A 13,819-nucleotide genomic window follows, 5' to 3' on the forward strand; every position below is an offset into this window, starting at 1 on the left:
CATCTGGAATTTTTCAGTTCACATACTGCTGAAGCCTTACCTGGTACATCTCAGGCAAAATCTTGCAATGAGTACAATTATACAGTAATTTGAACATTCTTTGGCATTGCTTTTCTTTGGGATTGAAATGAAAACTGACCTTTTCCAGTCCTGTGGTCACTGCTGAGTTTTCCAAATTTGCTGGCATAATGAGTGCAACACTTTAACAACATCATATTTTAAGATTTGAAATAGTTCAGCTGGAATTCCATCACCTTCACTAGCATTGTTCATAGTAATGCTCCTGAGGCCCACTTGACCTCACACTCCAGGATGTCTGGCTGTAGGTGAGTGACCACATAATCGTGGTTCATTGGGTCATTAAGAGCTTTTTTGTACAGTTCTTAATTTGTACAGTGTATTCTTGCCACCTTTTCTTACCCTCTTCTGCTTCTGTTATGTCCTTACTGTTTTTGTCCTTTATTGTGCCTGAAATGTTCCCTTGGTATCTCCAGTTTTCTTAAAGAGATTGTTAGTCTTTCCCGTTCTGTTGTTTTCTTCTGTTTCTTTGCATTGGTCACTTAAGAAGGCTTTTTTTAATCTCTCCTTGCTATTCTCTGCAACTCTGCATTCCTTACCCTCTGAACTCTAAAGGACTTCTCTTTCCCTTTCTCCTTTGTCTTTTGCTTCTCTTCCTTTCTCAGCTGTTTGTAAGGCCTCCTCAGACAACCACTTTGCCTTCTTTCATTTCTTTTTCTTGGGTATGGTTTTGGTCATCACCTCCTGCACAGTGTTACGAACCTCCATCCATAGTTCTTCAGTCTGTCTGTCTGCCAGATCTGGTCCCTTTAATCTATTCATCACCTCTACTGTGTAATCATAAAGTATTTGATTTAGGTCATAATTGAATGGCCTAGTGGTTTTCCCTACTTTCTCAACTTGAGCCTGAATTTTGCAATAAAGAGCTGATGATTTGAGCCACAGTCAGCTCCAGGTCTTTTTTTGCTGACTGTATAGAGTTACACCATCTTTGGCTGCAAAAAGAGTAAATAAAATCAGTCTGATTTTGGTACTGACCAGTTGGTGATGTCCGTGTATAGTCATCTCTTATGTTCGTGGAAGAGGATGTTTGTTGTAACAAAACTCTGTTAGCCTTTGCCCTGCTTCATTTTGTCCTCCAGGGCCAAACTTGCCTGTTATTTCAGGTATTTTTTGACTTCCTACTTTTGCATTCTAATCCCCTATGATGAAAAAGACATCTTTTTTTTGGTATGAATTCTAAGAAATCTTGTAGGTCTTCATAGAATCGTCCAACTTCAGCTTCTTCAGCATTAGAAGAGTACGTGTGTTTGTATTTTTGGAAAGGAGAAAAGGAAGCATGGTAGGGAAGTGTGGTTTGATTCCTAGACAGTGATAAGTAGCATTGAGATTGTAGCCATGAGTTCATGGTGAGACCAGTAAGCTTCCACTTGTTTTTCTTTAGCACTTGTGATCTGTTGGGGTAGGCATGATACAGGCAGATAAGTGGTTTTAGCCAAGTTAGGGTTGAGGCTTTAGTAGTCAAGTTTAACCAAAAAAAAAAAAAAAAAAACAACACAGGTGTGAAGGAGTTGAAGACTTGGCCAGGGAGTGATTTTAGTGAGGGACCATAGCATCTGAGCTGAGTGAGAAGAGAAGTGGGTAAATGGGTAAATAATGGTTAAAAAAAAGTGGTGCCGTTCAGTGGTAAAGAAGGTGCGTAAATAATGGTAAGAAAGCACTGGGGTCAGTAGGTGAGTCTAAATTTTCAAGCAAGGAAAATATATTTCTATAAGTAATAACCCTGGTGCTGGGAAAGATTGAGGGCAGGAGGAGAAGGGGACAACAGAGGATGAGATGGTTGGATGGCATCTCCGACTCGATGGACAAGGGTTTGGGTGGATTCCAGGAGTTGATGATGGACAGGGAGGCCTGGCATGCTGCGGGTCATGAGGTCACAAAGAGTCGGACATGAACTGAACTGATACTCTGTATAAAAAAAAATCTGAAAATATTTGAGATTAGAAAGGGGAGAAAAACAGTACCACCACCCAAAGATAACCAGTTGTTTATATTTTCTTTGTTTACTTCTTTTTTTTCTAGTGATAATTTTAAGGGTTTTAGTTTACTAGATAGACCTTCTATAACAAAGGCTACAGACTGGGTGATTTAAACAACAGACATTTTCATACAGTTCTGGAGGCTACAAGAGCAAGAGCAAGGTGTCAGCAGGGCTGTTTTTTTTTTTTTTTTTTTTCCTTTGGCCTGTAAATGTCTGTCTTCTCCCTGTGCCTTCACGTAGTCTTTTCTCTATCATTGTCTGTGTCCAGATTTTCCTCTTCTTATAAGGACACCAGTCATATTGGATTAGGGTCCACTCTAAAATTAGATCTCATTTTAACTTATTTACTTCTTCATAGACCTTACTTCCAAAGTCACCTTCTGAAGTATTGAGAAATGATTACTTCAGTATGAATTCTGGGAGAACACAATGCAGCCTGTAACATAGGTGTTCTTTGTCTTCAGTTTTTTATGTAATTGTGGTTATTCCTGCATATATTTTTTGATCCTTTACCTTACCAGATAACATTATAACTCAAACATTTTCCCACTTAGACTTCTAAAAATTTAACAGCTGCAAAATACTTTGTCAAATAACAAATGTATTTCAGTATCTTAATCAGTCTTCTGTGTTGAACATCTAAGCACCCTTCCACCCCAATTTTTTGTTATTATAAAGAATACTAAAGTTTCTTGAAATAAAATCTCTTTTTCTATACTTTGGGTCATTTCCTTAGACTAGAATCTCAAAAGTAGATTGCTTTATCAAAAACTGTCACAATATGCTGCTAAATTGGAGAAGTATTGAAACTTTTACTTTCTTTCCACATGACTGTTTTCTCTCTTCCTGCAGTAATAGACTGGAATGATGTTAGAAAACATAAATATGGTCATCTATCAGAGTCTGCATCCCAACATCAAGGTAAGAAAAAAAGCTGTATTTAGCATGGAAAAATTTAATTTGACATCTCTTACCACAAAGCCTTTTTTTTTTGGAGGTCTGAGTATACCAAGAACTCACTGGTTAAAACACAAGCATATATAATTTGTAGAGGTATCTGTCAAAACCAATATACATTGGTTTGAGCATGAAATCAGGAAATTTAGATTCTGAGTTCAGACAATCCCAAATTAGCTTTAGGTACAGTTGTTTATCCTCTCTGGATATCTAGTTTTTAATAAGGCAGAATTGAGTGTATACTTCCACAACTACTAGTAATAAACTTAGTGTCTTTTAAAATGAGAGAATTGAACTACACAAAGTCTCAAGCCCTCATTTTACCCCAGAATCTCACTTTTCTGTCATTTTGGTATGTTCTGCATGATGACTTATGCTGTAACATTTTTTTCTTTAACAGAAGCTACCGACATCCTGGAGCTAGGTAAGATATCTTTCTTGTGTTTCTGTTAAATATGGGAAATTACTGAGCCAGGGATTAGATAGTAACTAGGAACAGAATTCCGTGTGTCTTTGTCTCATGAGCTCGTGAATCCTGTGCTCTTGTCTGCCTAATGAGCCCATGCAGTTCTCCTTTGCTGTGAGTCTGACTCTCCTTATCAGGAGGCCACAGACTAAGCTAACGAAAGGGAAAAGGGTGGCTAATTACATGAGTACAATAAGGAATGGGAACTGAAACCAAATTGCAAGTTACTTCTTATTAATTCATTAAATCTAGAGCTAAAACAAAGCCCATTTGTCCGTAAATCAGAATTTGATGGCATTTTCCCAAAAGAAATTATTCATGAGATATATTGAACTGAAATTAAACCTAAAGATTTTCTAAGTTTTTTTTTTTTAAACTAAATAAAAAACTGAAATATTAAGATGTCAAATAACAGGAATCAGCCTGGGACTGCATTTGGTTTTCATCCCTGAATAGTGTACTTCAGGACTAGGATTTCAGAAATGAAACTAATAGCAATATTTTTCAATCAGCTTTCCGAGTTCCTACATAAATGTCAATCTTAACTTCTTAAGTGTTCTTTAAAATCCTGCATTTTATTTAAATATTGATATTCTGATACCTTTATCAGTTTTTGTTGAAGTATTACATATTTTGTTACTGCAACTTCCTGTGTTCAATCCTATTATCATTATTTTCCATTTGCTCCCTCTTTCCTTTTCTTCTGACAACATATTACTTTCATTGCCCGCTGACAAGGAAGGTGATGTAAAGTAGTAGAACACTAGACTAGAAGTCAGAATTCCTGGATTCTTTGAAGGCCAACTTTGCCATTTAGTAAGTTTGTGACACTAATCCTTGGTTTTCTGATTTGTAAATGGGGATAATAATCCCATTCTACCTACTTCACAGGGTTATTAAGAAGATTACATGAACTAATGGATGTGAAAACATCTTAAAAACTCTCAAATACTTTTCAACTTTGGAGGATTATTATTTTCATTTGTTCTGCAACTATCCTCAGCCTTTTAAGTCAAATCTTGTGACATTCTTTGAAGTGAAGCATTCTATGATTATGAGCTGAAGAAATGAATGAAATGAAATAATGCAGGTAAAGGGCCTGATACTTGATAAACAATAAATGATAGTCACTTTTTATTTTTCCTTAAAACTTTCCTCATCCTTTCTAAGGTACTGGTGTGTGCTTTAAAAAGCATGGCATAAGAATCAGACAGGCCTGGGTTCATATTCCTTTTCCTCACTAACCAGTTTTGTGACTTCAGAAAAAATACTTGATCTTTCTGAGTCCATTTCCTCATCTTTAAGATGAGAATAAAACCTACTTTTCGGGTTATAATTAACAGGGGAAATATTGAACACAGTGTGGCATGGTGCAGACAAACAGAAGGTTCTCAGTGATAGCTGCTGCAGTTGCTAATGTGAATGATGATAACAGTTCTAGTTCAGTGATATTTAAGGTATGTTGTAAATAACCTGTTTTGTTGACAGAATTGTGAAAAGTGGATATTCAGTTTAAAATATTTACATAAATGATGTTAAAATGTGAAAGTATGTTTTTTGTTGTGGGAGTAGAGGTAGCGAAGCCAGGCAGAGCCTCTGATAAAGTGATCTTGGGCATTTCATTTTGTCCATCAGGCATAGAGGGTAGCCTCAAATACCACACTGAAAGAAAATTCAGTAGATTTTTAGAATCTCAGAGTTTGGAAGAGGCCTTAAAAAATCTACCTTGGCCTGCGTTTCAAAATTCCAACACTTTGTATTTCTTGTAAAATGTCTTGTCTTAAACTTTCCCCAAAGTTGTTAGGGACTTAAAACCTCCTCAAGCAACTCACTCATGTTTAAACAAATATTTATTGGGCCAAAATCTGTTTCTTTGTCAATTCTATTAGTCCTACCTATAACTTTTAGAGCGATATGTATAGGTTTAGCCAGTTTTTCACTGCCCAGCCTCTAGTTATTTGACAGCAGCTCTAAGGACTGCTTTCTCACTACCATTCTGTTACATTTCCTAGTTCAAGCAACCATCGTCTCATAGCTAGTTTATTAGAAAAGCTTCCTAATCAAAAAGTTTCCTGCCTCTAGCCTTACCCTCCTCCAGTCCGTTCTTCACATTGTAGACAGGATGCTTTTTCTTATAAACCCTTTTGTGCTTCCTCTTCTCCTTAGTGTTGCATATGAGACTCTGAAACCCAAACACTGCTTTTATTGACAACCACTTTTCTAAACCATTTTTATCTGCCCAGTAGCCATACTGAAAGATTCAGGTTTGAAAACTGCTTTTTTTCATTTCTGGGCCCTCATACGTGCTTTTCTTTCTGTCTGAAACAACAGGTCTCTCTTTGGCTAACTCCTTGCTTATCCTTTTACATTTTAACTTGGAAGCCTTAAGTTGAAGCTTTGTGAAGGCAAGACAATATTTTGATCATGGTCATATCTCCAGCACTGTTCCTTGATCCACACTATAAATACTTGTTGGATGGATGGATAAAGAAATGGCTTTAAGACTTTCATGCTAAGTGTTGTTTCTTCGTTTAGCTGGTCTTCATGTGACATGGTTTTGTTTCTCTTGATCATTTAGGTCACCATTTAGGTGTTGCTTTGTTCTGTCCCTCTCAAGGACTAGTGCCCATAACGTTTAATTTCCCAGGTGTGATTTCACTAGTCCAGAAAAGAGTAGGACCATTACTGGCTTGCTTCTTTTCATTCACTCACTTTTCAAACTTTTATGTTGCCTCTCTGAAGTTTCAAGTACTGGGTTAAACAGTGAAGGTTTTTAAAGCTCATAAAATGGACTTCTCTGGCAGTCCAGGGTTTAAACTCTGAGCTTCCAAATCAGGGGGCACAGGTTCAGTCCCTGGTTGGGGAACTAAGATCCCACATGCTGCACAGCATGGCCAAAAATAAAGACTGTGACTGTCTTTATTGCTTAAAGGATTTGGGTTCCACACTTTAGGTGGAACTAAATAGAGTTCTTGTAGAGGAATGTGGACACAACAGTAGCCAGCATGAATGGAAATGCCTGATGTAACCATTTTAAATTAAGAGCAGTTGAGGGATTTGGGACATATTTAGGGGATTAGATATATTATGTCTAATGTCAGTAGGTAAAGATTTAGAAAAAGGTAGACTTTGGCTGATTCTAATGGTTAAAATAATCCATTTCTGCTGTTGAACCATAGCTGAATAATAAATTTCTCATCATTGGAATTATTTAACTAGAGGCTGGAGGGACCATTCAGGTCTCAGCTTTTATATCATCTCATCAAGATCCCTTTCTTGACCATCCTGCCTAAAATAGCATACATACTCTCAGCACTCTTTTCCCCTCCTACCTTGCTTTATTTTTTCCTTATTTGAAAAGGGCCAGAAATTATATAGCACTTCCCTGGTGGCTCAGACGGTAAAGCGTCTGTCTACAATGCGGGAGACCTGGATTCGATCCCTGGGTCGGGAAGATCCCCTGGAGAAGGAAATGGCAATCCACTCCAGTACTATTGATAGCATACATACTCTAAGCACTCTTTTCCCCTCCTACCTTGCTTTATTTTTTCCTTATTTGAAAAGGGCCAGAAATTATATAGCACTTCCCTTGTGGCTCAGACGGTAAAGCGTCTGTCTACAATGCAGGAGACCTGGGTTCGATCCCTGGATCGGGAAGATCCCCTGGAGAAGGAAATGGCAATCCACTCCAGTACTATTGATAGCATACATACTCTCAGCACTCTTTTCCCCTTCTACCTTGCTTTATTTTTTCCTTATTTGAAAAGGGCCAGAAATTGTATAGTTACTATGTGGTTTCTCTGTAACTTTCTGGATCAATTGAATTATGTTTATTTGTTTCTTTATTGTGTCTCTTCTCCCTTAGAATGTAAGCTCCATGTGGGCAGAGATTCTGGCTGTTTTGTTCTTTGCTGTGTATCGCCTGTGCCTGGAATTGAGCTTGGCATATAGTAGTTGCACAGTAAACATTTGTTGAATGAGTGAATATTAGAGAAAGGAATTCATGCGCTCAACTGGTGGATCTTTTGCGTTTTACAATTTAGGGAACTGTTAATTTTTAAAGTATTTGTGTGTAGTTTTAAATCCCTTCAGGGCAGAAGTCTTTGTGGTTGTTGTTCGGTCGCTCATTCATGTCTGACTCTTGACAACCCCGTGGACTGTAGCATGCCAGGCTTCCCTGCCCTTCACCATCTCCCGTAGGTTGCTCAAACTTATTTCCATTGAGGTGGTGATGCCATCCAACCGTCTTGTTCTCTGTTGTCCCCTTTTCCTCCTGCCTTCTATCTTTCTCAGCATCAGGGTCTTTTCTAGTGAGTTGGTTTTTCGCATCAGGTGGTCAAAGTATTGGAGCTTCAGCTTCAACATCAGTCCTTCCAATGAATATTCAGGGTTGATTTCCTTTAGGATTGGATGGTTTGATCTCCTTGCAGTCCAAGGGATTCTTAAGAGTCCTCTCCAGCACCACAGTTCAAAGCATCAGCCTTTGGCGCTCAGCCTTCTTTATGGTCCAACTCTCACATCCATACATGACTACTGGAAAGGCCATAGCTTTGACTAGATGGACCTTTGTTGGCAACTAATGTCTCTGCTTTTTAATATGCTGTCTAGGTTTGTCATAGCTTTTTTTCCAAGGAGCAAGCATCTTTTAATTTCGTGGCTGCAGTCACCATCTGTGGTGATTTTGGAGCCCAAGAAAATAAAGTCTCTCATTGTTTCAGTTGTTTCTCCATCTATTTGCCATGAAGTGATGGGACCAGATGCCAAAACCTTAGCTTTTTGAATGTTGAGTTTTAAGCCAATCTTATTTCCTAATAATAGACATAACTCTCATATGGTCGTATGTATGTTAGAGTTTATAAAATACTTTCATAAGTATTATTCAGCAGTATAAATGAGATGACTGACTGTCTCTCATCTATAAAGTTTCAGCCCAAATGTTTCCTGTCTAGAGCATCTGTCTGTAATTTCACCATCTAAGATGATTCCCAGTCTCTGTCACATATCATTATTTTATGTCCTTCAAATACTTATCACTTACTACCGTATCTATTTGACTTTGGGTTAATTGTGCCTCATTATGCACTGGAATATAAATTCCATAAGGGCAGGGACCTCCTGCCTTATCCTAGCATTTAGAAGAAGTGCCTGGCACATACAGGATACTCAAAGATCATTTGAATGAATAATTGAAATCACTCCAGAAATTATAAAGTACTATACTAGTTAATAATGTCAATCTTCACAGTAATCTTGACCCAAGTATGAATTAGATTTCCCTGTTCTGCATTCTCAAGGCGACCTGCACTACCTCATTAACTTAAATTTATCATAATTGTGGCAGATTATTTGTATTATTACTTAATTTACTACTTTTGCTTATCTCTAAACTGTAGGCTCCATGAATTTCAGAACCATGTCTATCTTGTTCTCCTAATATTTAACACTGTGCTTTTGCACTTAGAAGAAGGTTAATAAGTATCTATTGAATGAAGGAGTGTATGTATAATCTTGTGGGCTATTATGTCTCTTTCAGATAAATGAACTGATGCTTGGAAGGATTAAGTAATTTATTCAAGATAGGAAATGGCAACCCACTCCAGTATTTTTGCCTAGAGAATCCTGTGGATAGAGGAGCCTGTTGGGCTGCTGTCCATGGGGTCGCACAGAGTCGGACACGACTGAAGTGACTTAGCATGCATGCATGCATGCATTGGAAAAGGAAATGGAAACCCACTCCAGTATTCTTGCTTGGAGAATCCCAGGGACAGAGGAGCCTGATGGGCTACTGTCTGTGGGGTCGCTCAGAGTCAGACACGACTGAAGCGACTCAGCAGCAGTAGCAGCAGCAGTTAGCTATAGAAACAAGACTTCAACCACCATCTTCTAATTCTCAATATCACATTCTTTCAATTATCCCACTAGTTTCTAGGCATGGAATTTAATCAGTATTACCTAGGAAGGCTTTGAAAATACAGATTCTCAGACCACACTGAAGAGATTACTGAATGAGAATCTCTGAAGATAGTCTCAGAACTGTAAAAAGAAGTTAGAAAAATTATTTAGTGTATTTTGATGGTAAGTAGCATTTGAGAATGGTATTATATCCCAAGATTTGACAGATTGCTATTTTAGGGGCCAAATGCAACCCACTGCCAGTTTTTATAAATAAAGTTTTAGTGAAACACAGCCATGCTTGCTCATTTACATATTGCCTGTGGCTGTTTTCATGCTACCATGTACAAGTTGAGTATTTGTGACAGAGACCGAATGGCCTGCAAAGGGTAAATTTTTTTCTATCTGGTCCTTTACAGAAAATTTACCAACCCCTGATCTATACTTTGTTGCCTGTCCTACTTCTTTTGTGGTATTTTTAGTGCTTGGCAGTGTGGTAGGTTTGATGTTTGGCTTCATTATGAGCATTATAATAGGTGCTCAGATATTCTTAGTGAGTCAATAAAAATTAACTTATTTTGCAGCTTACCTGATTGATAGTAAACAATAAACAACCTAAGCAGTCAAATTTAAGAAAAAATACTAATCTAGGTATGATTGAAGCTAGTGAACCCTCAGTGGATGAACTGCTTTTAACAAAGAGGTTCTTTTTCATTCAGTTGATAGTAAATGGGAAGATGTGGGATTTCTTAACCTATGTAATAGGAATTGACTACCATAGTTGTTACGTGTAATATAGAACTATAATACCCTAATTATTTTGGTACCCTGATGCTGCTGTAATTACATCTTAAAGCCAAAGTCTCTTGGGTGTTTTTGGTCAGAACTCAAAACAGTAACAAGCAACTCAGAACTGACCTAACTTCTTCCGTACTGCCTTCTACAGTAATTCCCATATAGGTATTTAAATTTACATTAAAGTTAAATACCATTTAAAATTTAATTTCTCACTCACACCAGCCACATTTCATGTGTTCAATAGTGGCATGCGGCTAGTGGCTATCTTACTGGTCAGCATAGATGCAGAACATTTCTGTTATCAGAGAAAGTTTTAGTGGGTAGAACTGCTGTACTTGTTAGAGTTCAAGAGGTGCAGCCTAGTCAAATCCAAGACTTACTATTTGACTTATTTATTTGCAAGAATGGAATAATAATTCTTGATGTTTTCTTTTTCTAACAGCCAATAGTGATGAAACTCTTTGCTTTAGAAGCCATCTCAGCTAAGAGCAAACTCTTTATTAAATTTTAATAAGCTATTTAAATCTTGACTTAAGGAAATACTCATCTCATTTACCCTTGGACTGTCTATTCAAAATGATTAATTATTGACCAAAGGGGATGGCTGCCAGGTGGCGCTGGTGCTAAAGAATGTCCCTGTGAATGCAAGAGACTAGGGTTCGATCCCTGGGTCAGGAAGATCCCCTGGAAGAGGGCATGGCAATCCACTCCAGTATTCTTGTTGGAAAATCCCACGGACAGAGGAGCCTGGAAGGCACCAGTCCATAGGGTTGCAAAGAGTCCGACAGGATTAAAGCAACTTAGCATGCACACACCCAGTCATCAGCCAGTTCATTAAATAGTTCAGAACTGACTGTGATTTCTGGCCAAATCTATTTGGCTTGGTTAGGATGGTGGGAAAGGAACCAGTTTTAAAACAGAAGCTATAAAGTCAATAGAGTATAAAGTCTTGGCATCATCTTTGGAGTGACTTAGATTTCATCATTCCATGACTCATTTTTATTCCCAGCATCTAGTGCTTTTTTCATGGCCCAAAGGGGCCCTGTGCTGCTCCACTGCAGAGGAAACTTCAAGAAATGCTGGTTTGCTACAGTGTTTTAGCTTGTGAAAGTCTCTGGGACCTTACCTGCTCCATCATGGGGTCACCTCTAGGTGGGTATTAGGGGGATATTTGTAATTGATTTAACCTTTAATAAAGAACCTGGTCATCTTTTGTGGTTCAGTAAGATATGTGTTTAATAACCCATCCTTTAAAATGTTTTCCCTGATGCCAGGTCAGTGTCACCTTAAAGATTATTTCTCTAGCACAGTGTTCCTCAAACTTTGAAAGACCTTAAGGGCCACTTCAAGAGGCTAAAAAGATTCTGTAAATTTGCCAACTTATTCTTAACTACTGTCATCAGAAATGCTACTGAGGATCAGCTTTTCTCTAAATTAACAAGCCTTGGCCATTTTGCACCTCAGAGCAATGCGACGGTGACTGGAATAGGAGAGGGTTGAGGTGAATGGGAGAGAAACATCTTTTAGAGTGAGGATTCAAGTATAATCTCATTCTGGCTTTTCCTGCCCCCAACAACTCCTCTTACCCAGGGTCTCAAGATAGCCTCTTCTTTTTTCTTTCTGAGCTGTGATGGTGGGATTCTGCCACATTGGGTGTTAAAATCAGTTATTTGATGGCAATAAGGGACCTTTACAGGAGTCAGATTGTTCAGAAGGAATCTTCCCACCCACTTTGTGCCTCTTCTGTACTGTTTTCCATGAGCTTCCTGAATACTTCTTTGAGACACTGGTATGACTTGGTGTAGCATTTTGGATCATTTTAGAGACTGGCTTGAAAGATTCCTTAGGTCATCTAGACGGTGATTCAAAAAACATTGATCTAAAATGATTCACTCAGGTCACCTCAATTCTTCCCCCTACTATACTTCTTTGAGTCCAAACAGGGCCATGTAAGTTTTCTTATGCTCCAAACAAATCTGAAAATAGCCTAATGTTTAGGGTAGATTACATCTTGAAAGCATTTTTAGGAAGTTGACTGTGATAGAGATTTTTATTTCCTTTACAGGTCATTTTACCTGGGACAAATACCTAAAAGAAACATGTTCAGTCCCAGCGCCTATCCATTGCTTCAAGCAGGTAATTGATTCTCAGCATCTTTAGAAGGTGGGAGGCAAGTAGTTTTTCTGGTCCTTAGACAAGCAAAACATGAAGTGGGAGCCTTTGGGCTTCTCACCTGAAGTCCCCAGAATAAACTTCTATGGGAAGACTATAGCTTCAAGACTCAAAACTCAGCTGTGACTTTTAAACATTCTCCTCAATTTCCCAAGTAACACCTTTTCCTTCTTCACCTCCTTGAAGATACTCTGTGTTACTGAAAACAGTTGCTAATTTTTACTACAGCTGTTAGTTCAGGCAGATAGGAAACAGAGTTATAGCCCTTAGACAACTCTTGAAAGTGGAGCAGTATTCATATCTCTGAATTCAGCTCCCCTGCCACAATCTTACCTTTCCATAAAAATGTTGGCACTGAATCGCATTGTGGAGTATGTTAGGAGTTCATTGGACGTCATTTAGAGCTTCCCACATAGGATTAAGTTCCCCATACAATGCACAGATGATGTTGACTATCAGTACATGATAAGGCTAGTAAGTAGAGATGTGTACTGCTGCTAAATAGAGCTGCACATCAGGAAATGGTTTATATCTCCCTCCTTTTTAGTATTCAAGTGTTACTTCCACAAACTGTCAACATTTTGAGTTTGAATTTTGTCTAAATAAAAGTACAAAATAGGACTTTGCTCATCTGAAATAATAGGGACTGAATTCATATTTCCACCTGCAATAATTTTAAAAGACAAAATATATTAAATAATGGTTTTCAAGTTACTGAAGATCAGGCAGCCAAGAACAGTGATCTCTAAGAGATGAAAAAACAAATGAGTTGAGCCTCTTATGATTTACTGCTTTACAATAGTTTGAGACCATGGCCCAGGGAAAGAGAACCCAGACTAAATAAGCCTGAGAGATTCCCTATCAAATTAGGGAGATGGAACTGAGAACCCAGGGATAGAATTTGCAGGACAGAGTACCAGAGAAGAGAATGTGGCACAGAAAGAAAACTGCAGAGAGCCCCCAATATTCATCAAAATACTGTTGCTCTGTATATGCATGTGAGCATCCAAAGCCAAGGGAAACACTGTCTGAAAGGATTAGAAGGATAGTAAAAGGATAGAGCCTAGTGCTCACACAAGACTGGGAATAGTGCCTGATTCCACCAGCTAGACTGGAAAATCTCATAATTCATGTGGATAGTTGGGAAGATCCTGCTCAGTAGTGGGAAATGATTAGCCTTAGGATAAGCATGCTTTGAATCTGCCTCACAAACTAAAAAGCAAGACTCAATGTGATTAAATTATTTCCAAGTAAATTAACTTCATCTAGGAACACAGCACAAGAAGGGAATGCAAAAATATCCAGCACCTAACAGGTAAAAGTCAAATGTCTGGCATCTAGTCAAAGATTATCAGGCATATAAGGAGGCAGGAAAGCGTAACTAATAATGAACAGACTAATCAACCAATTGAAACAGACTTAGAACCTTTGCAAATCTTAGAAGATTAAAACATTAAAACAATTATTTTAATTAT

The 13,819-nt window shown here is 38.1% G+C and overlaps 1 protein-coding gene across 12 annotated transcripts in view; it reads left to right on the forward strand.

Annotated features, from left to right (window-relative positions):
• Positions 1-13,819, forward strand: part of SCMH1 (Scm polycomb group protein homolog 1) — a 224,681-nt gene that overhangs the window by 85,093 nt on the left and 125,769 nt on the right. For 6 of the 12 annotated variants that reach the window (XM_027537643.1, XM_027537637.1, XM_027537639.1 and 3 more), the window contains 3 exons: positions 2,912-2,980; positions 3,417-3,440; positions 12,238-12,308. Coding sequence is in view for 6 of the 12 variants with exons in the window: in XM_027537637.1 (XP_027393438.1) it covers positions 2,912-2,980; positions 3,417-3,440; positions 12,238-12,308 (164 nt within the window). In the remaining 6 variants the exon portion in view is untranslated. Of the gene's footprint in view, positions 1-2,911; positions 2,981-3,416; positions 3,441-4,373; positions 4,573-11,181; positions 11,325-12,237; positions 12,309-13,819 lie in introns of all 12 variants that reach the window. The other 6 variants (XM_027537642.1, XM_027537640.1, XM_027537645.1 and 3 more) reach the window with 4 other exon arrangements.

This window comes from Bos indicus x Bos taurus, chromosome 3, assembly GCF_003369695.1.
Source record: "Bos indicus x Bos taurus breed Angus x Brahman F1 hybrid chromosome 3, Bos_hybrid_MaternalHap_v2.0, whole genome shotgun sequence".
Classification (NCBI taxonomy): Eukaryota; Metazoa; Chordata; class Mammalia; order Artiodactyla; family Bovidae; genus Bos; species Bos indicus x Bos taurus.